At 46.8% G+C, this 22,729-nt stretch overlaps 2 protein-coding genes across 9 annotated transcripts in view; both read left to right on the top strand.

Moving 5' to 3' along the window:
* LOC120498769 (serine protease inhibitor Kazal-type 5-like) overlaps positions 1 to 3,550 on the top strand; it is a 41,613-nt gene extending 38,063 nt beyond the window's left edge. For 5 of the 7 annotated variants that reach the window (XR_005626726.1, XR_005626727.1, XR_005626728.1 and 2 more), the window contains 3 exons: positions 2,009 to 2,040; positions 2,621 to 2,673; positions 3,049 to 3,550. Coding sequence is in view for 2 of the 7 variants with exons in the window: in XM_039701868.1 (XP_039557802.1) it covers positions 2,621 to 2,626 (6 nt within the window). In the remaining 5 variants the exon portion in view is untranslated. The remainder of the gene's footprint in view (positions 1 to 2,008; positions 2,041 to 2,620; positions 2,674 to 3,048) is intronic. The other 2 variants (XM_039701868.1, XM_039701867.1) reach the window with 1 other exon arrangement.
* Positions 3,551 to 9,054: 5,504 nt separating this feature from the next.
* Positions 9,055 to 22,070, top strand: LOC120498666 (ovoinhibitor-like). 2 transcript variants are annotated; one of them, XM_039701671.1, is made up of 16 exons: positions 9,055 to 9,196; positions 9,976 to 9,995; positions 10,786 to 10,922; positions 11,064 to 11,124; positions 11,606 to 11,739; positions 12,184 to 12,241; positions 13,217 to 13,353; positions 15,980 to 16,040; positions 16,830 to 16,966; positions 17,433 to 17,493; positions 18,852 to 18,985; positions 19,056 to 19,116; positions 20,415 to 20,551; positions 20,887 to 20,947; positions 21,309 to 21,424; positions 21,881 to 22,070. In XM_039701671.1, the coding sequence occupies exons 1-16, from the start codon at positions 9,142 to 9,144 to the stop codon at positions 21,924 to 21,926; spliced, it is 1,416 nt and encodes a 471-aa protein (XP_039557605.1). In that variant the 5' UTR covers positions 9,055 to 9,141; the 3' UTR covers positions 21,927 to 22,070. The 2 variants fall into 2 exon arrangements, with proteins under 2 accessions (XP_039557605.1, XP_039557606.1); XM_039701672.1 differs by lacking the exon at positions 15,980 to 16,040 and adding an exon at positions 13,738 to 13,798.
* Positions 22,071 to 22,729: the final 659 nt, after the last annotated feature.

Genomic DNA, 22,729 nt, shown 5'->3' with positions numbered 1-22,729 from the left:
GGGAAGAGAGGTATTGAAGCTCCTATGTCTATTTTATTTTGTTCCTGGAGTGGAATGATGCCAAGAGGTGAAGAAAAGAAAGTGCCTCTTGGCTGTGTGTAGCATCCCACTTTACTCCAAGTGCCTGCTGGGGAGCCAGCCTGGCCTCTGCACCTGTGACAGGATCATTAGAGCCCCAGGAATAGATTCTCATGGTCCAGATGTTTAAATACAGGTTGAGGCTCAGATTTAATGCATAACCTGGGCATAGTCTCTGTGTTTTACCTAGGCGGTGTGGTAGGAGTGTGATGTTTGGGAAAACAGCTGACTTTCTTCCTGGAACTTTGATGGAACTGTATAAAGGATAAAGGGCTTCTTCCCTAAATAATATCCAGGGAGATGGTTGGGGAATTAAGATAATTCACTAGGTGGCACACTTTCGGGAAAGGTCTTGAGCCTTGACATTTTGTGCAATCCCAAAGAGCAGATGAGTTAAACATTTCTTAGCTGTGCTTTGTCTTTCTACCAGTGCAAGCTGGACAGCCTCCAGCTCTGGGATTTGCAGCCAGTGTCTCCCAGTTGGTGACTCTGTGCATGGGACGTCCTGTGGCACCTGGGGAGGACTGCCCTCGTTGGCATGAACTCTTGAGAAACTGAATCCTTATCCCCAGGGAAATAGATTGGTTCCCACTCTAAACCCATGGAAAATCCAAATATTGAACATCGCAAAGAGGTTTCTGGGAAGTTTTGGGTGGGAGCATTGGTTTCTGAGTATGGATTTGGTATCCATGTGTTTGCAGGCACAGTGGGATGTGGGCTATGAGAGATCCATCCTGCTCTAGTGCCATTCCATGCCTTCCTCTGCTCAGTGCCAGGACACCAGCAGATCCCCCAAACCTGGCTCCTTTCCCCCTCTTCTCTAAAGCAGCAGGGTGCTCTAAACTTTGCTTAAAGTCAAAGAGATTGCAGTGCAGAGAGAAATAATTTTGCCTGTGACAGTCCTGGAGGCCTCTGTGTCGCAGTTTTTAGGGAGATGGAGTTAGCCTGTGGGTACAGGGAGATGAGGCACTACAAAAGCCTGTCAGTGACTGTGTCCAAGACAGAATGAGACTGGATGCACTGTGGCAATGGAAAAATAGACAGGATTCCCAAAAAACTGTGCTTGGTCTGGAATTCCTACTGTCTCACTGACCTGTTACAGCTCTCGAGCTCTTGCAATAAGAGGGAGATGCCATTTACTGGAAGTCAGAGAGCTTGCAGCTGTGTTAAGTATTCCAAGGAGAGATGGATGCAATTAGAAGTCAAAGTGCTAAGATTTTTTTTCTTGAGGGAAGAAAAGCTAAAGCCCCCCTGCACAATGATGTATTCTTTACGTTTATTAAGTCACCTGAAGAATTGGGCTGGAAATTTATGGGAGCTTATAAACAATGTACAGAGCAATGTTATTTTCAGCACTAAAATTCATGCTCACTTGCAGTATAATGAATTTTTCTTTCTGCTGAAGATTCAGGCACTCAATATATGCTACTAAAACCTGGAGGAAAGCAGCTCCAGCAGCGCTTTTAGCATCAGAAATGGGTTTAGAGAGTTGCAATGTGCAGAATGTGAAATACTTTGGAAGAAGATAAGAAATTGTTACCCCAAAATTGTAGTATTTCCTTGAGTTGTATTTTCAAATTACCCATGGAGAGTGCTGGGTTACCTGAGAAAAAATGTGTGTTAAAGCTGCCTCATCCCTTTGCAGCCCAGGGCCTGCAGCCACCCCTGCCTGCAAAGCTCCAGCTGGATTTCCAGGTGTTTCTGGTGGCTCTGGTGACCTGATGGCCATCAGGGAAGGATGCCTGTGGGAAGGCTTGGGAGCAGTGTGGTTTGAGAGAGATCTGACACTAAAGGGTGTATCTGGGCATGGCTGGGGTGGAAAACCTTGCTGCAGAGAGAGTCTGTCCCCACTGGGGAGACCTTCCCTGGGAGGTCTCTGCCATAACTGAATTCCTTTGATGCTGTTCTGCTTTACTGATGACAAATATAGGTTGGCATCGTGGGATAAGCTATCTTTTTTTGGTAAGTTAACTGGCTGGTAGGTCCTGCAGGGCTGTGTCACATGGATGAATTGATTGTGGGTCTTTCCTGCACATTTGACTTTTAATCCTGCATATCTTGCAGTTCCTTTACTTGTTCAAAGGTTTTTCACACTAATCACCTGGGCAGTACTCACCAGCCTGCCCACGCTGGTCAACAGATCAGGGAAAAAAGGGGTTATCCAGGGTTTCTCCTTTTCTTTTTTAAACCTGTTTCTCAACAAACAGATAACTCTCACGTTTGCAATGGGCAAGTCCCAGTTTCCTTACAATGCTCTGTTTTGCCATGCTACTTTTAAAGGAAGTGAAAGGAGGGAAACAAGAAAAGCAGGACCTTTTCCAGATTAGAAAATAGGTGTGGAAAGCACCTAGCTTGAGGCTGAAATGAATCTTGTTTTCCTCAGCTGGCAGTGGCCCAGCCTGCCTGCCCTTGTGCCAGGCTCTGCTGCAGTTGTCTCGTGTGGCACTGAGCTGGCCTGAGAGGCTGTCACACCCACATCAGTGTCACCCAGATGTGGTCAAGCTTGGGGATGGGCTTATTTTTTTTTGCTCTTCCTTTCCAGGAGTAATGGAGTTCAGACTGCCAGCAAACACCAGGGATCAGCTGTGACAAAAGGTATGGACAGAGAAGGGCAGTGGCTTAGCCCTGCTTGGCCAGCCTGTCCTTAGGAGGCTGTGTTTCACCTCGTTCTGACAAACTCCAGGGCCAGGACAGAGGGTTCTGCAGACTTTTTTCTCTCACTGCAGCCTTATGATGGTGGGGCTGAGCCTGTGGGGACTTGGGCTCTGCCCACTCCTTTCCCCTGGCTCTGTTCCTTCAGCCAAGCTGTTCCTGCAGAGCAGGGAGGATGCTGGCAGAGTGGTCCCCCATCACAGGGAAGCAGGAATGGCCCAGAGCCCCTGCAGAGCATGGGAACATCACAGCTTTAAGGTTTCCTCGTGATCCTTTCTGGGATTACAGCAGTAAACTGTCTGCCCTCTGTCTCTGCAGAGCGAGTAAAGAAGCGTCGATGTCGAGCATCAGGGGAGCTGCCGAGCCCCCAGGACTGCCAGAGCTGCCTCCATCCCCTTCTGCAGCCCACGGGGCCTGTCCTTGCTCAGGTGGAGGGCGAGAGGCTGTGGGGACTCAGTGCTGCCTTCCCAGGTGTGCCCCGTGCGTGCTGCTGCAGTCCCTGCCGCCTCGCTGTGTCTAAATGTGCTTCTCCAATAAAGATAACTCCTCAGCTTCATGTCACTTTTCTTCACTCAGCCTCGGGGAGGGACACAGCAGTCCCTGCTCTGGCTTTGCACCATGTGCTCCTTAGGCAATGAGCACCCTGAGGTGCAGCAGCTGCTGTAAATACCTGGCGAAGATGTTGGACCCAAGGAGGAAGAGTGTGGTCTGGGGTTTTGTGAGGAGGGGCCAGGGGTCAGTTCTCTCTGGCTCTTATGGGGTCTTGGGTCAATCACTTCACTGCCCTATCAGCCCTTTTCTCCTGCCTGTAAAATGAACATTAAACAATACTTACCTACCTCAGAGGGTTGTTTGAGATTTGTTTGGTTTACAGTTGGAGACCTACAGAGGAAAATTGGTTGTAAAGAACCCCTTGTCTTGGGCTGGCAGTTTAGATGATGCACCAAGTGTCCTCTTCCAGGTTTCTCCTGTGAGGCACTGGGAAATCCAGACTTCACTTTGGAGCAACGCTGGGAAGCAGATACATCTTGAGTGGTCATTTTAGGAGATGTGCTGGGCCCAGAAAGGTCTCTGGGAGCTGGAGGTGTGAATTTGGCCAGGATTTCTTGCTGTGGGAGGGCAGAAGCACTGATGGCACCCTTGAGGCAGTGCAGGAAGCTCAGCCATTGTGGTGGCCCATGGACCCTCTGCTGCTGGGTCACCCTCTGCCCTGGCCTGAAGTTCCCTGTAGGCTCAGGTCAGTGCCTGTCTCGGGAACCATCTCCTGCAAGGGGAGGAGGATCCTGCCCTTGGGGCTCTGGTGCTGGGGCACATGGAGAAGTGAGAAATTCCATGGTATGGAATGGCTCAAGCTTTTTATGGAGAAGTGGTGCTGTTCTGAGATGTAACTGACCTACAGATTATTCTAATTCATTGATATTCTGAAGCTGTGTTCAGATGAAGCCAGGCCTCTGAGCCAAGGGTTTCCCTGGTTTTTCTGGATATGGGACTGGAGTGGAGTTTGCAGAACAGGAGACACTGATGGTGAGTTCATAGAAAGCTGCTGGTGGTTTGCACGTACTTTCTGTACTCTCTTCTATAGCTGTTTCTTAAAGCAAACAGGTTTTTTATTTGTATAAACCTTATTGCAGGACATTTCCAGAAGACCTTGAATGAACATTTGCAGTGTTTGAGTCCACTTTAGCTGTGACCTGATCTGTAAACACTTTTCTCTTGCAGATAAGGTTGTGACTTTCACATTTTGACAGGATTTTACCTAATACCAATTAATTTCACTCCCACCAAAGACGTAGAATTCTGTCAATTAAGTTATCACATCCTCTATTTCTACTGCAGTTAATGAGAATTGATTATAAACTCTCAAAATGCTTACGCATGCATCATGTTTTATTGCAGCTGATAATAATAAAAATTGATTTTATTATCAGCAGACTTTGCCATAAGTGGTTGTTAATAGTTTATATGCTTATTTTTAATGTGAGCAAACACTGTGATCTAGAAACAAATTATGACTGCCTCTTTCTACCTGGAAAATCCCCACACCAAGTAGAGTCATGTAGGGTGAGAATCACCAGCTTGGGGCTGGTTAGCTGTTTTGAGAGATGCAGATTTTGTCTTTGAGCAGAGATGAAACAAATACATTCTTGAATGTTATTTATGCAGCCTGAGAGTGATGAATGTCAGAGAGTAAAAATGTTCTCTGATGATGTCTGCTCACTGATTCCAGCTAACATCATGTGCAGGGACATCTACATGATTTCATAAAAGCAGTGCACAATTTGTGGCTTAAAATAAATTCTTGCAAATGAAAATCAGTGCACTTGAAAGCTGCTATGATTTGTAGTGATTTCAGGTATTTAAGTTTTCAAATAATGACCCCTAAAACCTTCATTAACTGTGCTTGAAAAGCAATAAACTGATGAAGACTGCCCCAGTAGCCTCTTCTGTCAGTATTTGAGCACCTTCTAAATTTCTCCTGCTGCCAGCAGAAATTACCATCCCCAAAATCACAGCTGGTGATAAGGGATCGTTAATCAGATTCCGAGCCCATCTGCTGAGGAGGCACAGGACAGGGACTTGCTAAAGCTGCCTGTGCTGCTGTGAGCAGCAGGGCTGGCTCCATCCTGCTCCCAGCAGCCTGCCTGCTCGCTCTGCTCCTGCTTTCAACCCCCTTTTGCAGGCTGTTCCAAGGGCTGGCTGGTGAGGAGTGTCCCTGGTGGCACAGCAGAGGATGCCACACGCTGTTACTCCTGGGGAGGAGGAGGCAAAGGCTCATGAGGTGCTGGAGATTTCCCACTTTTCCTCTTCTGTTTGCTCGTGGATGCCCTTTGTGTTCCCCTTCAAAATGGTAACGAGGCCAAGCCAGTCCTCTATGAAACTGGAAAGGTACCAGAGCTCTGGGGACTCTTGGGTTTGCTGTAAATTACACTTTATTAAGGGTGTTGCTTGCCAGTAACCACAGACCCCATGTGGTTCACAGCAGTTCCTGAGGTTTTGCAGAACTGGCATTATGAACTGACTTTGCTCTCCAGCCTCTCAATGCCGTTGGGTTTTGAGCTAAAATGCCCTCCGCAGGAACCTTCAGTGTCTTAGTACTTTTTCCTCCTTTTTTCATAGAAGGAGTCAGGAATTTATGCAACTTTTCAGGTGCACAAGTGCTGCTCTTGGTAGGGAGTGAGGACTGTTGACTCTGGCAGATGCCTCAGCAGACCTTGAACTCCCTGTGGTCTTTTTCATTTGGAGCCTGGGAGCTCTGCCCAGCAGCTCCCTGCTGCTCCCCAGCCACACTGAGGGAGAGCCCTGGCTTGGCCCCATGGTGTGCTCTGCCCAGGGCTCCTTTTTCAGGCTGCCACAGCAGACAGTGCTGGAAATCTTACAGTTTAGGGGCATTTGTTCCTTTAAGAACTTGGTGAATTGTGACATGGAGAACTTGATGCTGTTTGTGCAGGGAAGCCCCTGTGGCTCTGCTGCAGAGCTCTCTTTTCTGCCTCTCCCTACATCCCTGTGATGCTCAGTCCCACCACACAACTTCTGCTATGGGTACCTGGGGATTTCAATGTTATTTGTCTTGATTATCATAATTTCTGCTCCATGGCCCATCTGCTTTCACCTTGGGGACTCATGAATGGGCCTCTCTCTTTCCTCTCTCTAGGGCTTCTGTTTGGCAGCTGTTAGAACATCTGTCTTTCCCTACAAGCCTCTCTCTACTACAGGGAGCTCTTCTCCAGGCAATTTCCTTGGGATCTCCCTGCTCTATTCTGCTGCAAGATCTCTCTTGCTGCCCAGCTCTTCCTCTGAAACTGCAACACAAAAACTTCCAGTGCTTTCCTCTGCAGGAAGGGTGAGTAACTCCGCATAAGTTATTCACTAAAAACAAGATGCAACTGCTTGAAAATTCAGAATACAGACCCTTGATGTAGAAGGTCTCAAAAGAAACAGTGCTGGGTGTAGTAACAACCACCCCTGTGGTTTGAGGGTGGGAAGCCTGGAGAATTTCTGCATGTATTTCTGAAAAAGAGATGAGTTGGCTTTGTTGCCTTCTTTCTTGGCCTGTGTCAGTGAGATTCTGCAGAAATGGAGACAGATGATTCACAGCTGGGACCTGAGGTAACCCGGAGAGGCAGCACAAGAAAGGGGTGGAGTGCTCCTGTCCTGGGCTGCTCAGCCAGGTGGGATTTGCAGCAAAGGAAAATAAACAGGTAGATGTCAACACAGCATCACTGCAAGTGGGAGTTGCACAAGCAGAAGGGTGTAAACACAACCAAAGGTCTCCGTGTCCAGCGTGGGTGGAGTGTTCTGCACCTGCCTCTCTGCTCCTGAAAGGCTCTGTCCTAAGGGAAAAGTTGCTAGTTCCTGGTGGAAAAAGCTTTGCTGAATCACTCTGAGTGAAGCAGGCAGCTCACTGGTAGGGTCACAGCATGGATCTTCCTCATGCACAGGGCAGGAGCCCAGAGCTGAGCTCTGTGTGCCTCAGCTGACCCAGGGGACAGCAGACATGTGCTGTAGCTGCAGTGTTTTCTAAATCCAAATTCCTTCTCTAGATCCTCGACAGGTGTTTGCTCTTCTGTCCCTTTATTCTGCTTCCTATTGCAAACTACTTCCCAAATTTAATAGCTTGGTTGGAAGAGAATTACTTTGCTCTTGACAGAACATGCTGAGTCAATCCACTTTAACTGCAGATTTGGTTTGCAAATAATATCTCCTTTCGGATAGGGTTCAGGTGTCATCGCTGTGGACATTGGCAGGAATTTGCTTGACCATGACAGCTTTTACAGAGCCTGGCAATTAAGTTGTCAGGAATCATTTTCCACTGCCAGGAAGCATTAATGGATCCTGGCCTTGGCTGGAATAAGCCCTGGGAGATGGATATTGTAATCGGGATGAGAAGGGGTCCTTGTAGCCAAGGTCTGCATCCATCCAAAGGTCTGGAGTCCTGGACACTTGGTGGAACTGAGATAAGGGAAAGGTCAGGAAACACAGGGCAGAACATCAGGGGGAAGGAATGGAAATGAGGAGTATGAACAAGGACACCATCCCTCATGTTCCTAGTGTTGCAGGAAATGTTAGCATTTGGAGAGGCTTCAGTTTTGCAAATGCACACTCAAAAGTACTAATATTAGCAGAGCTCCTGGATATGAAAGCAAATATTTTTCCACTAGGTAATCCCTAAAATTGTGTTGTTGTGGATTTGCTTTTCAAGTGAGAAAGATGTTGGAAATTTCCTTCTCTTACAAAATAAAACTGTGATGATTCAACACAAGCTCGTTCTGTTTAAATTGTGTCAAAAAATAGATCTGCAAGCAAGGATTTTGATTACCAAATACAGAATTTGAAAAATGAATAGTGAGAGATTTGGAGAATTTAGGATTCCCAACTGAGAAGTCTGCAATTGAGATTAATCCAAAGAATTGCCAAAAATCTCCTTAAATAAAGGACAAAAGAAGCGTTCAGGGCCAATCTAAGTTCCATTACCTGAACAGTGGGCAAACCTTAAGGAGATATTTGAAGAAAACTAAAGATATAAAGCGTAAAGAGATAACGTACACAGTGAATTTTCAGGAAGCAAACCATGCGTGGGCTAATACCAATCTTTGCAAAGTTGGCTGACTTCCTAGGTAAAGGAAGTACAGTACATCTAGTCTGTGCAGACATTAAAGGCATTTGGCCTCCTGCCCTGGGGGATGGTGTCACTTGGGCTCAGTAAGGTGGGTCAGGGACTGGCCATGGGGGAGGTGGTAGCAGATGAGCAGAAGGTGCCATGATAGTTTTCAGTGAACAGCTAAAAAAGATGGATTTTTAGGACCAAACTTAGTATTTTTGCTTCTTGCTGTATTACAGGCAAAGTTGGCACATGCAGCAGAGCACTGCTGAGTTTTTTCAACATGAGAAGAGCAGGATTCCTCCTGCAGAGCACAGGGTGACCTTCTGGGCTCAAAGTGGGCTGAAATACAGCGGTGAGGAGTACAAAATCACCCTCTGAGGTTACATAACGGGGGGTTTGGCTATCAGTTGGAAGCTCAGTTGAAAATTATAGCTGAGGGGAGAGTCCTAATTGCATTTAGGTAGGCACAGGGGAGATGTGAGCCTAGGATGTGCTGCAGCTGTGTGAGGGGCAGCGCGGGGCTGGGCAGAGCCTGCAGGAGGAGAGGGGTCCTGGCATGGTCCCCACTCACCTCGAGGCACACGAAATCCCCTTCCTGGCACACAGGCTTGTATCAATCATTAGCCAGACATCCAGAGCTGGGTAAACACGTTTTTGGCTTTGAGTGGTGATGACAGGCTGGGAGTATTACCTAATGAGGTGGGACCACTTGATAGCGTGGTGTGCTATATATTCCTGCTCCTCCCTGCAATCTTCCTCTCCCGCACAGAGAGCAGGCAGGCTGCACTGGAGGGGTGTCCCTGGCTGCCATGAAGGTGACAGGACTTTTGGTGAGGGCAGCTCTTGCCCTTTGCTGCTGCTTGGGTGAGTATTCGCTGGGGTCCTGCAAAGATTGATCTGACTGAGTCAGAGTTGAGTTTTCATTCCAGTAAAAGCCTTTGGGTCTTGCAACATGGAGGAGAGCCTTGTTCTGTGAAGAAATAACCTTCCTGAGAGAGCACAGCAAGGAAATTAGGTTTTAAGATTGAGGTTTCATCAAACATCATACAGCTATTATCTTCTTGGTTAGTAGGAGCAGTTCTAGTGCTAGGGTAGGGGCTTGCACATGGCAGTCCTGTGTGCAAAGGCAAAATAGAACTGTAAAAAACGTCATTATTACTCATGTGAGCAATATAAATGCAAACTTTAACCTCTAGGTTAAAGAATAAACTCACATTGCACTGGGAGTTTACTGTACTACTCCTGGTAACTGAGAATGATGTGTTTGGAGATGGACAGTGCTGGTGGCAATAATTATCCTAAACATGCATGTCCAAACTTCTGAAAGTCAAACATAAAAATCTCTTAGGAGAGAATAAAATCCAAGATTATAGACTGTAGCTCTTACCTGTAACGTTTTAGGGGTGGATAAATGTATGTGTTCTTATCTCCCCTCAGAAATACAACAAAACTGTATTTAGTAACTTTTAATACATCCTATGACCATTTACTGGAATAATGTAAAACTCCACATTTTCCTAAACAAAATAAGTGAGTGCTGACTAATCACCGAATTAACGAGTTTCATGAAAATATTTATGTATGTGTTCTCTGCATATTAATAATTTGGGTTTTTTTTTCTGTCTCCATTTTTTTTCTTTCAGGTGCTGCCTTTGGAGGTCAGGTGAGCTACAGATCTATTTATTATGTTCTGTTCAGGCTTCTGGTAAAGTAGAAGCAGTATGTAGCTATCCAGTGAGCACATGGGTTAAATCTAATGAAATATTTGCTGTTAAAATAATATTTCCCAGTGCATGGTTGAACAACATTTCCAATTTCACGAGAAAGTAAAAGATCCCCATTTTTTGCAATATTTCTGGTTCATTAAATAAAATGAAAAAACAAGAAGTAATTGTACACTCTTATTATATTAACTCTTAGACATAATTTAGTTACTCCCAGCCAAAGGCAGTAACTTGCCTCCTTGTGAGGAAAACTGTCTTAGGATGACACGCTCGAAAACATCAAACGCTGTGACTCTGATAATTGCTTCCATACAGCAAGGCGCAAAGAATTCCTTGCATAAATGTCTATACCTCTATCACAGAGAGAAACCAGCAGGGCCTGAGCTGTGGATTTGTCTGCAGGTTCCTCCCACGCAGCTGCGAGCCTCCCAGAACTCTCTGGAGTGCAGCACGATCTGGAAGGATCCGCTGCAGAGCCCAGGGGCTCCCAATTACCACTGCCTTCATTAGGCACTGTCTCACCCACAGCCATCCTGCCTCCCTGGACCCCGGCAGAAGTGCATAATCAGAAACTTCTGTAGGGAAGATTCCCTCCTCCTGATTGCCTGAGCAGTTTCCCAATAATGGCTCTAATTTGCCTCCCCGCAGCAGCTGCGGGCGTGGTGGTGGTGGGAGGATGCTGGGGGGTTTCATTCCAAAATGACGGCTGATTCTGGGCTCCTTCCACAGCTTGACTGCAGCCAGTACTCCAGTGGCATTACCAAGGATGGCAGGTCCTGGGTGGCTTGCCCAAGGAACTTGAAACCAGTGTGTGGCACCGATGGCAACACGTACAGCAACGACTGTGGGATCTGCCTCCACAACGCGTGAGTCTGGCTGGGAACCACCCCAGGCAGGGCTGGCAGCTTTGTACCCCAGGGATGAGGAGCATGTGCCTTTGCAGCTGGTGACAGCACCAGCAGCCTTGAGGTGATGCTGTTCCCTGACACAGGTCTGCTTTCTTACAGGGAGCACGGCGCCAGCGTGGAGAAGGAGCACGATGGAGAATGCGACCCAAAACCTGTTGTGGTAAGAAAAAGTCTGTAATGGGGACAGCTCAAACACCATGCAGAAGAGGGACAGGATGTGCACAGCTGGTCTGCACAGCCCAAAATAAAATCTGGTGATAACCAAAGCTGAGAGGGTTTTCATAGTTTATCTGATACCATCTCTGTTGTTTTCTACTTCAAACCTGTCTAATTGGGAGTAAAATAAAAAGAATACATTGGCTGAAGGTTGGATCTCACTACCAGGACACCTCCAGCAGGATCCTATGAAAGACCTCACAAGACCAAATCACAGTCCTTCTTAATATCCCATTTGGTTTTTTTTTCACTGGGAGAGAATTCCCACAGAATTTCTGGTTTCTACTTTTGATAGTGAAATTGCTTTGATGCTGGGTTTGTCCCCAAAGGCTGAGGGAGAGTGAAAAGACTACATAAGAGTGTTATATCTTTATATAAAAAGTGGGTTTGGGATTTTTTCCTCTCTATTCCTGTTATTTTTACAGGTTGATTGCAGTAATTACCGTAGAGCTGTAGTAGATGATCACGTCCTGGTAGCATGCCCAAGGATAATGAAACCAGTCTGTGGCTCAGACAGCTTCACTTATGACAATGACTGTGGGATCTGTGCCTACAATGCGTAAGTTGTGTGCATGGAATGTCCTTCTGGATAATCAGCAAGTTGAGGCTCTCAGGAGCACCTCTGTAAAATACCACTTTAAAGGCAGGTGTCTCTCTAGGTCTCCTTGCTTCTGGCTTCTCATGATTCTTCAGCCAACTTGAGTTTTCTCCCCCATTTTTTTGTCTATGCTCATGAAGGGAATCACAAAAAGAACCAGAGCAGAGACATGAGCAGATCAAAGTGTTGCTTGTAACATCTAATTACTCCTAACACTTAATTCCCATGGGAGATGGGAATATCTGTACTATTAGCAGCTGCCATCTGCAGGGCACATTCAGAGAATTCATGCAGTTGTAATGTCCCACAGGGAGGGTGGGACCCTGCTTTGCTGTCCCAGTGCCTTCAGTGTCATGGGGAAAATTATTCTCAATGCTCCCTGACCAAAACTTTTCTTCCTTTCAGAGAACATGACACCAATGTTACCAAAATACATGAAGGACCCTGCAAGGAATCTGTTGCTGTAAGTTCAATAGAAGTCAAAAATCCATCTCTTAGCGCTGCTAATAAAATCCGGAGGACCTCACAGATTTTGCTAGAAAGCTACAAGAGGTCATAGAACAAGGTGTACAAGGGTCCCAGTCCATTATTTGCTTTACTGCATGGTGGGGGTGGATTTGGCATGCTCTCTGCTGCAGAGAGGTCACCCCATGCTTACTACACCAAACTGAGGGAAGAGGAAGGAGATGGATATGAGATGAGGAGCTGCCTCGTGTCCCCAGGAGGAGGTGGAGGGACAGAAGATTTCTCTTGCCATCATGCTGTGCAGGTTGGCAGTTTTCTCTCTGGAGACCACAAGTGTTTCCACCCTCAGCAGCAGGGATTCAAAACTCCCATGCTGGTTGTATTCACAGATGTAGTGAGACTCATAAGAGCCCTAACCATAAATATTTATAGAGCATAGATTACTGTATCTTTGTCTGAGGCCAACAGTCTGATGCCTCAGAAGGAGAAGCTTCTGTATTTCGGCACTAAAATTCTGGGTTGTAGGAAGTCCATTCTCCAACAGATAGATAACCATTCTTTCCTATCCTTTCAAATCCTGTAGTGAACTACAGGGAATCTGATGTGAGAAGCAATCACAGAATTGGAAAATTGTGGACAAAACCAACAGAAACTGAAACAGTATTGTTCAGATTTACAGCTGTTGAAAAATGTTTCTTACTAAATACAAGATTTTTTTATATGAGATGAAAATTTAGTACATGTTCTTGTGCCTGAAGGATCTCTTCTCCAAGATAATCCTTATTCTTGACTCCTGGAGAACTAGGATAATATTCAGAAGTATAATTTCTGATTGGAAATTTAGCATCAGTGTAACAGGGCTTTGTCCTGTTACAGAAGAAGTTGAGGCTGAGATACAGAACAAAAAGGCTTTGAATCAACTTTCCTTGCATAGAAAAGGCTCTACTAGAGTGATTTGTCCTTATTTTGCCAGGTTGACTGCACCAGGTACCGCACACAAACCACCAAAGACGGAAAAACCTTGGTGCTGTGTCCCAGGGACCTGAACCCAGTTTGTGGCACAGACGGCACCACCTACGACAACGAGTGCACGATCTGCGCCCTCAACGCGTGAGTGCCGTGCCCCGGGTGCTCCTCTGAGCGCCCAGCACTGCTGGGCTGCCTTGAGAATGTCCTGCTGCATTTCTGCTCCTGCCTGTTTCTTCAAGCCTCTTAGAAATGGGGTTTTGGATTTGCCTTGAGTTTTTCTGGTGCCTTCTGTGTGCTCATGAAGAGTCTTTAGGCATCTCCTTGGCTGAGTCTGTGGGCTGGGCAGAGGAAGGAACAATTCAGAATGTTGCTTTAAATTGCACATTATGGGAAGACGGGATGGGCTTGGTAATGAGTGAAGCAGCAATTCTGAACACTTTTTAAAGAGTCTGAAGCATGGTTTGCTTCATTTTGCACGTGACTTTGAGCAAGAGGTTAAGCATTTATTTTGTTTCCCTCTTCCAGGGAGAAAAGGACCCATGTTGGCAAAAGGCACGGTGGACAATGCAGAGAGAAGACTTCTGAGGTAAGTGTTCAAGATAAGGTTTGCTCCTCTTAGCTGCATCAGCTGAAAGGTTCCCTGAGGTGACATCTACTCTGAAAGTGAGCTGTGTAACAGGGCTTTGTCCTGTTACAGAAGAAGTTGAGGCTGAGATACAGAACAAAAAGGCTTTGAATCAACTTTCCTTGCATAGAAAAGGCTCTACTAGAGTGATTTGTCCTTATTTTGCCAGGTTGACTGCACCAGGTACCGCACACAAACCACCAAAGACGGAAAAACCTTGGTGCTGTGTCCCAGGGACCTGAACCCAGTTTGTGGCACAGACGGCACCACCTACGACAACGAGTGCACGATCTGCGCCCTCAACGCGTGAGTGCCGTGCCCCGGGTGCTCCTCTGAGCGCCCAGCACTGCTGGGCTGCCTTGAGAATGTCCTGCTGCATTTCTGCTCCTGCCTGTTTCTTCAAGCTTCTTAGAAATGGGGTGGTTTTGGATTTGCCTTGAGTTTTTCTGGTGCCTTCTGTGTGCTCATGAAGAGTCTTTAGGCATCTCCTTGGCTGAGTCTGTGGGCTGGGCAGAGGAAGGAACAATTCAGAATGTTGCTTTAAATTGCACATTATGGGAAGACGGGATGGGCTTGGTAATGAGTGAAGCAGCAATTCTGAACACTTTTTAAAGAGTCTGAAGCATGGTTTTGCTGTAAGTTCAATAGAAGTCAAAAATCCATCTCTTAGCGCTGCTAATAAAATCCGGAGGACCTCACAGATTTTGCTAGAAAGCTACAAGAGGTCATAGAACAAGGTGTACAAGGGTCCCAGTCCATTATTTGCTTTACTGCATGGTGGGGGTGGATTTGGCATGCTCTCTGCTGCAGAGAGGTCACCCCATGCTTACTACACCAAACTGAGGGAAGAGGAAGGAGATGGATATGAGATGAGGAGCTGCCTCGTGTCCCCAGGAGGAGGTGGAGGGACAGAAGATTTCTCTTGCCATCATGCTGTGCAGGTTGGCAGTTTTCTCTCTGGAGACCACAAGTGTTTCCACCCTCAGCAGCAGGGATTCAAAACTCCCATGCTGGTTGTATTCACAGATGTAGTGAGACTCATAAGAGCCCTAACCATAAATATTTATAGAGCATAGATTACTGTATCTTTGTCTGAGGCCAACAGTCTGATGCCTCAGAAGGAGAAGCTTCTGTATTTCGGCACTAAAATTCTGGGTTGTAGGAAGTCCATTCTCCAACAGATAGATAACCATTCTTTCCTATCCTTTCAAATCCTGTACTGAACTACAGGGAATCTGATGTGAGAAGCAATCACAGAATTGGAAAATTGTGGACAAAACCAACAGAAACTGAAACAGTATTGTTCAGATTTACAGCTGTTGAAAAATGTTTCTTACTAAATACAAGATTTTTTTATATGAGATGAAAATTTAGTACATGTTCTTGTGCCTGAAGGATCTCTTCTCCAAGATAATCCTTATTCTTGACTCCTGGAGAACTAGGATAATATTCAGAAGTATAATTTCTGATTGGAAATTTAGCATCAGTGTAACAGGGCTTTGTCCTGTTACAGAAGAAGTTGAGGCTGAGATACAGAACAAAAAGGCTTTGAATCAACTTTCGTTGCATAGAAAAGGCTCTACTAGAGTGATTTGTCCTTATTTTGCCAGGTTGACTGCACCAGGTACCGCACACAAACCACCAAAGACGGAAAAACCTTGGTGCTGTGTCCCAGGGACCTGAACCCAGTTTGTGGCACAGACGGCACCACCTACGACAACGAGTGCACGATCTGCGCCCTCAACGCGTGAGTGCCGTGCCCCGGGTGCTCCTCTGAGCGCCCAGCACTGCTGGGCTGCCTTGAGAATGTCCTGCTGCATTTCTGCTCCTGCCTGTTTCTTCAAGCTTCTTAGAAATGGGGTGGTTTTGGATTTGCCTTGAGTTTTTCTGGTGCCTTCTGTGTGTTCACCAAGAGTCTTTGTGAAGAGTCTCTACTCCTTAGATGAGTCTGTGGGCTGGGCAGAGGAAGGAACAATTCAGAATGTTGCTTTAAATTGCACATTATGGGAAGACGGGATGGGCTTGGTAATGAGTGAAGCAGCAATTCTGAACACTTTTTAAAGAGTCTGAAGCATGGTTTGCTTCATTTTGCACGTGACTTTGAGCAAGAGGTTAAGCATTTATTTTGTTTCCCTCTTCCAGGGAGAAAAGGACCCATGTTGGCAAAAGGCACGGTGGACAATGCAGAGAGAAGACTTCTGAGGTAAGTGTTCAAGATAAGGTTTGCTCCTCTTAGCTGCATTAACTGAAGGGTTCCCTGAGGTGACATCTACTCTGAAAGTGAGCTGGCCTGAGGTCTGCCTTCCTCCACCTGTCTGTTGAGTCTTATCAGCTCCTTGTGTTGAGGATGCTGACAAATCCCACCTGTCCTGAGGCAGGTGTCCTCTGGGCCCTCCTTGCCCAGCAGCTCTGGCAGATGGGCTGGATGAGAGCCATGCACAGAGCCCTCATGAAGAATTGACACCTACAGCAGCTTTTGGGGTGGGGACATATTCTGAAATGTGGAGCACACCTGAAGGTTTGATTGGAATGTATCAGCTGCTGTGTAGGACATGCTAACACGCAAATGTGGAAGTTGTTCAATTTGGGCTTTGATCTTTTTTTGATGGTGGCCTTCAAATGCAAAGTCCAAGGTCTTTCACTGCACAATTAAAAAGGGGCCAGGTTTAAATTTTAATTTTTTTTCTGACATATCTTGTAGTTGGGACTGACCAAGATGCTTAAGCCTGGGATTTGGCACTTTACACACAGTACTGTGCAGTTCCCCTTGTGTGAGAGGGTTCAGGCAGGGCTGACTCAGCCTGGTTTAGTAAGAACTGAGTTGTAGCACTGGTGTTGTTAGAGACACGGCAGGAGGTTATGATGGATTTTTTTAAAAAATGGATAACTGTAGCACTGGTGTTGTTAGAGACACGGCAGGAGGTTATGATGGATTTTTAAAAAAAATTGGATAAGGTCTTCCTCAGGTTTGATGCTGCTGCTTTTTTTGTAGCTTGACTGCAGTAAATTCCCAGCCAGAAAGGTGAAGGGTGGCAAAGACCTGGTGCGGTGCCCCAGGATCCTGCACCCAGTGTGTGGCACAGATGGGTTCACTTACGACAACGACTGCAGCATCTGTGCCCACAACGTGTAAGTACTTACACAGGACTCTCTTCTGCAGTGGCAAGCCAGGGTTAGTGCTCCAGGTGGCTTTTTGTTTTGGTACTAAAATATCTGTGCTCCTCTGAAGCCCTTGTCACATGGATTTTGTGATGCTCTTTTTGCTCCTTGCCTCAGGGGAGTGTGGGAGAGCCAGCTCTCAGCCTGAGCACCCTGTGAGGGGTGGGATATTTAGGCAGGAGAAAGAGTGGATGGGACTGAGGTATTTGGGCAGAAGAAAGAGTGAATGGAGCTGTTGTAGAGCACACAGTGAGAGCTGACTGGTCTGTTACCACTTAGAATTACACTTTCTGATGCCAGGGAGAAGCTGGTTCATCAGGAATCAGGTGCCTCCTTTATCATATATATTGGTTATGGGTTTGGTTTGCCCTCTGTGGCACCTGGGTGTCCCAGGGCTCAGGTGGTGAGTGTGCTGACCCCAACCTCTCCCTTTCAGACAACACGGGACCGATGTTAAGAAAAGCCACGATGGAAGGTGCAAGGAGGAAAGCACTCCTGTAAGTGTTCTTTTAGCTGTTAGATAAGAACCATCTACTCTCTCTGCAGTCTCCAGGAAGACCCTGGCTGGGCTCAGTGCACCCAGGGATGGTGCACAGGGCTTGTGCTGATGCTGTGCTTCTCCTCAGCTGCTCACAGCTGCCGGTGTGCTGTACAGGAGGGAAAGAGAGGATGGGGACAGGCCAGGACTTCAGAAACAAAATGTCCCAGTACTGCCAATCTCTGAACAGAAATCATCAGAGGCAGCCCAAGAACCATGCAGCCCATTTTAGCACAGTAGGAAAGGAGGCAGAAAGCTGTGTTAGATGTCTGTGTATTTATTCAGTGCTAGGATTTCCATTGCACTAGACAGGCAGGTTAAAAAAATCCTTGTACTCTGGTCAGCCAGGACAAATCTGCTCTCAGGTATGTGTACAGAAATAGCTTTATTATCCTGCACAGTAACAATATGTGCTGATAATATCTCAACACATTTATTCTGCTTATGCAGAGCAGCTCTGAAGCACCAAAAATAATTTCATGCATCCTGAGGGACTGCAATATATTTTCTGTAGAAAAGGCACGTTAAAATGTGGTCTTTGCTTTAATTTGTTCTTGGACCACAAGGGAAATATGGATAATAAGAGACAGTGCATTGGGGAGACTGTGCAAAATGACAGTGAAGTGTCAGTGATGCTTAGCTAATGTAGAGTGATTTCCAATAAGTGTTTGTCTATTGATCCTCAAATATTTAAACCATCAGATTCTATATATTATAAACATTTTTGCAACAGAAGCTGGTGAAACAGTTCTTGCTGCTCTTGGAAATGCTGAAACAAAATCTTGGATATAGTAAATTGTGTCAAGCTGCACTCAATGTCAAACACTTTAAATCAGATCCCTCAGGCTGAGTTAGGGGATGTTTAGTTTAGAAATTAGCAAAAAAAATCTTCAGTGGAAGTCTTGTCAGTAATTGGAACAGGCTGACCAGAGAATTGGTGGAATGGCTATTCCTTGGAGCTGATCAAAGGGCATATGGATGTGGCACTTGGGGATATGCATTGGTGGTGAACATGGGGGTTCTGGGTTAATGGCTGGGCTCAATGATTTTAGAGGTCTTTTCCAATCTTTATGATTTTATGAATGCTGGGTTTAAAACTTGTGTCTGTTCTGCTCTAGCAGAATAATCTCCTCTACCAGCTGTTCCCTCTGCTAGCAGAAAACACCGAACTACAATTACACAATTAATTTCCAACGCAAGTCTGAACTTTAAAAACCCTCTGATTTTCCCCTGACCAAGACCTCTAAAATCAAGAGGATCAGAGTGGGCAGGCTGCAGAGGGGACGGTGAGCCAGCATTGCTGTTTTGCCTGCCCAGGTTGACTGCAGCACGTACCTGAGCGGGACCAAGTCTGGAGAAGCCATCGGAGCCTGTCCCTTCATGCTGCGCGAGATCTGCGGCACTGACGGCGTCACCTACAGCAACGACTGTGCCCTGTGTGCCCACAACATGTGAGCCCTGCCCCCTGAGAGCCCCACAGGGCTGTTTGCTGAGCATTTTTGACTCTGCTTTCTCTTCCAGGGAGTACGGAACCCAGGTTGCCAAGAAGCACGATGGAAGGTGCATAGAGGAACCTCCCCAGGTGAGTGGCACCTGAAGGACAGGAGGAGTTTGAGCAGGTGCCAACTGCACAGCCTGAGCCAGTGCTGGGTGGTTTGGGTGGTGTAGCCTCCACGGGGGTCACACTTGTGCTGCCCTTCCTTCTGTGGGTGAATATCACCCTCCCATCAGCAGGAACGCTGTGCACTTCCTGCACACAGTCAGGGAAAGAAAGAGGAGAGGACAGGTGAGGATTGAGTCGAGACAGGTAGATGATAAATGATTGAAGGCTTTACACAGAGAATCCTTTTCACTCAGCACTCAGTCATAGCTGCTGCAGGATCTTGGCAGAATGTTTTGGCAATATGGGCAGGGGATGCAGAGGGCCCAGAGAACCCAGTGCTCTCTCCATGCTTGTGTTTTACAAAAGGATGTTTTGCAAAGATTAGAAAATTGCCTGTGTTTTCAATGCTGATACCTAAGGTGTCAGGGGATTCAAACCCCCCTCTGGTTTTTGGTTCGGTGTAGGTTGGTTGGTGGTTTTTTGGTAAATGCAATGTGATCTAATATATACCAACATGAATCATGTAAAAATACCAGATTAACTATATTTGGCCAGTTCTAAACCATTTGCTCTCACCGGGGAATAGAAGAACAAAGCCACCTCATTAGCATGTGTTTGAAAGAGTCAGCATCCCGAGTCAGATATTTCATTTCTATACAAACAAACTATGAAATGTCATTCCTTTGTTTCCTGAGTACACTCTGTGCTCAGGCCAGTTGAGATACATAAATCAGGAATGAGGAGTTCACACTGGAGAAACTGGGAGTGCTAAAACACAAGGCCAGCTCCTCAGCTGACGTAAATCAGCTTGCACTGCTGTCAGTCCTGCTGGCAGCTCTCAACACTCGGAACCGTCCCATTGCAACAAAAGACCTGTCAGCACATCTCCCCTCCATTCTTGTGGGCCTTGAAAAACACCTTGGCCACAGTCAGCCCCCTTGCAGGAAGTGCATAAATCGTGCCATTTTGATTTACAGATTATTTCTGAGCTGCCTTTTGTAATATCCTGGTGGGTTCTGTAAGGTATAGGGGCATTGTGATAAATGCAGGGCTCATGAGTAATGTCTACCTTCCAGCCTTGATTCAGTCTTCTCCAGGGAAGGCTGTGAAAGGAAATTGCTAGTTTTCCATGAAGAACGAGTTAACATATAACCACAATTTGTCATCTGGCAGGGCCTTTTAGGGTCTGGCAGAGGCACAGGCAGGGGGGATGAGTTGGGGCTCCCGTGCACAGAGCAGAGCCGTGGCAGAGCCTTTGCTGTCCTTGTTTTCCCCAGCTGAACTGCAGCCAGTTCCGCAGGACCACGCTGAAGGATGGCAGGGAGCTGATGGCCTGCACCATGATCTACGACCCCGTCTGCGGCACCGACGGCGTCACCTACGCCAGCGAGTGCACCCTGTGTGCCCACAACCTGTGAGCGCTCCTCTTCCTCCCTGGGGAGTCACAGGAGGCTCTCTGGGAGCTGGGCAAGCTGCAAGGGCTGTCTCTGAAACCTTGCACTGAAGGGATTCTGTCTGTCTGCCCCCGTTTTCCTGCTTGCCTTGCTCAGTGTTTGATGTGGATGTTCAGCCCCACGGAGGGGGTGCACCAGCTGGGGACAGTGTCTGCTCTGTGAGGGCAGGTTGGCAGGTTTTTGTTAGTGCTGGGTGATCTGGAAATGTCTGTGACTCCATAGGAGTGAGGTTTATTCTTGCTGTCTGGCTGTAACAGGGAAGGTCGTGGTTAATAACAATCTCTCCTTCCTCCAGGGAGCATCGGACCAACCTTGGCAAGAGGAAGAACGGACCCTGTGAAGAGGATATTACAAGGGTGAGTGGGAAAGGATGGGAATGAAGAGTGGAATTCAGTGTCTGCTGCACTCCTGGGGGACTGTCTTCTGCTCTGGGCTACAAATCAGGAGGTGGTGCTGTGCACACCTGAGGAGATCCCTTGGGAATTTCACACTGCTCATAAAACAAACAACATCCATCCCACTGCTCTGTAACAAGCAGGAAGAGATGTGGCAGTGAGCAGAAAAAACAAGATCACATCTGCCATCAGGAAGACACTTGGGGTTGGTTATGATGATGTTACAGCCAGTTTCATTTCTCAGTGGGGTGTCATTCCTTGTGCTGGGGGGTCACAGTTTGCTCTTGGGCAGGGGGACTCAATACCTACCTTCTGTGTGCAGGCCCTTTGCAAGGACTTCAAAGAATTCTCTCCTATCTGCACCATGGAGTACATGCCCCACTGTGGCTCTGATGGCAAAACCTACAGCAACAGATGTGCTTTCTGCAATGCCTACCTGTACGTATAGGAGTGAAACCTTTCCTTTCATGGTCAATTCCTGCCCCTGCTGTCAATGCAGGGCTGGCTCATCATGCCTTTTGTCTAACTGCTGGGGGCATATACTGGACATTTACAGGTTTTTTGCATTGTAAGGGAAAATGGGAAGGGCCCATTTCTGTGATCTGGACCTGGCCTCCTGATTGTTAGCTTTAAAAGTATTTTATTGATTTTCAGCAATGCTCAATCTGTTCCACAAGCTCACAAGGGTGTGTGGAAATTGCTTCACTGAACCAACTGGATTGTACCAAATGAATGAAACCATTCATCTTTCCTTAAATGAGGATAATGAACGGGGATATTTGGGGTTTTAAGACTGTTCTTTTTTCCAGTCAACCCTAAGCCAATGCTTGGGCCAGTGAAATGAGGAAAGGGGCATCAGCCATGTCTAATTCTCCTCTCTCCTTTTCTCACCAGGGAAAGCAGGACAACTCTCAACATCATGAGCTTGGCTGAATGCTAAGTCTGTGCTGGACTTCAGCCCAGGAAGACAAACTCCCTTCCTCGTGTCTTCCCATGGGCTGACCTTCCCTGGTAACATCCCTTCAGTCTGCCTTGTTTCCTTAGCTCCTGAAACACTTGTTCAATAAACTGACTTGGCAACATCCCCCTGTCTCCATGCCCCATCTCTTCCCTGTCATGGTTCTTTGGGTGGTGGATGACTATTTTTCTGTTGATGTTCTCCAATACCAACTAGTGTGGATAGAATTTTCTGGCCATGTGTCAGTGCCAGCCCTGCTCTGATGAGGGCCTGGGCTCCCCTTGGAGCTCTCAGTCCTTTTCTTACTCCTCAGAGTCTTCTGGTCAGTGTTAATCTTCTTAAACCATGATATCTCTGTGTGACCTGACCACAGAGTCCCTCTCTACAGTCAGTGCAGAGACACATTTACCTCCAGAGCATGGTTCACCTCCTCCACGGGGAAATGCCAAGGGTGTAGGTGGTGATTTGCTCTTGAGGAGAGCACTTTTTGCTTGGGCTAGAAACGGAAATTGGCTGCCTGGGGTGGAGGACAGCCCTGCTGCACCACTGAGCTGCTTTCTACAGTCATTCAGGAAGGAAAAAGATGCAGAGGTTCACTTGTGACCAGTTTTAACCAAATGTATAACAAGTCATAGGAAAAAAATTCTGCCTGATTGTCATTTTGCCTACTTTTTGAGGCCAAGTTGCTCAGGACCTGATGATATAATTATTGTCATTTTGGTGGTCTGTATGGGTGGCAGGGAGGCAGGGGAACCTTGGGGCTGCCCTTCATCTGTTGGCTGAGC

This window comes from Passer montanus, unplaced genomic scaffold (genome assembly GCF_014805655.1).
Source record: "Passer montanus isolate IOZ18808 unplaced genomic scaffold, ASM1480565v1 scaffold15, whole genome shotgun sequence".
NCBI classification, from domain to species: domain Eukaryota; kingdom Metazoa; phylum Chordata; class Aves; order Passeriformes; family Passeridae; genus Passer; species Passer montanus.
Note: the sequence above shows the minus strand (reverse complement) of the source record. Positions and strands in the feature narration are given on the sequence as shown.

Excerpts from the sequence above, each read along its gene's own strand:
- LOC120498666 (XM_039701671.1), top strand. The coding sequence starts at position 9,142 with ATGAAGGTGACAGGACTTTTGGTGAGGGCAGCTCTTGCCCTTTGCTGC. Across the intron at positions 16,967-17,432 it reads AGCATCTGTGCCCACAACGT|ACAACACGGGACCGATGTTA; the intron begins GTAAGTACTTAC and ends TCTCCCTTTCAG. Across the intron at positions 19,117-20,414 it reads GCATAGAGGAACCTCCCCAG|CTGAACTGCAGCCAGTTCCG; the intron begins GTGAGTGGCACC and ends TGTTTTCCCCAG.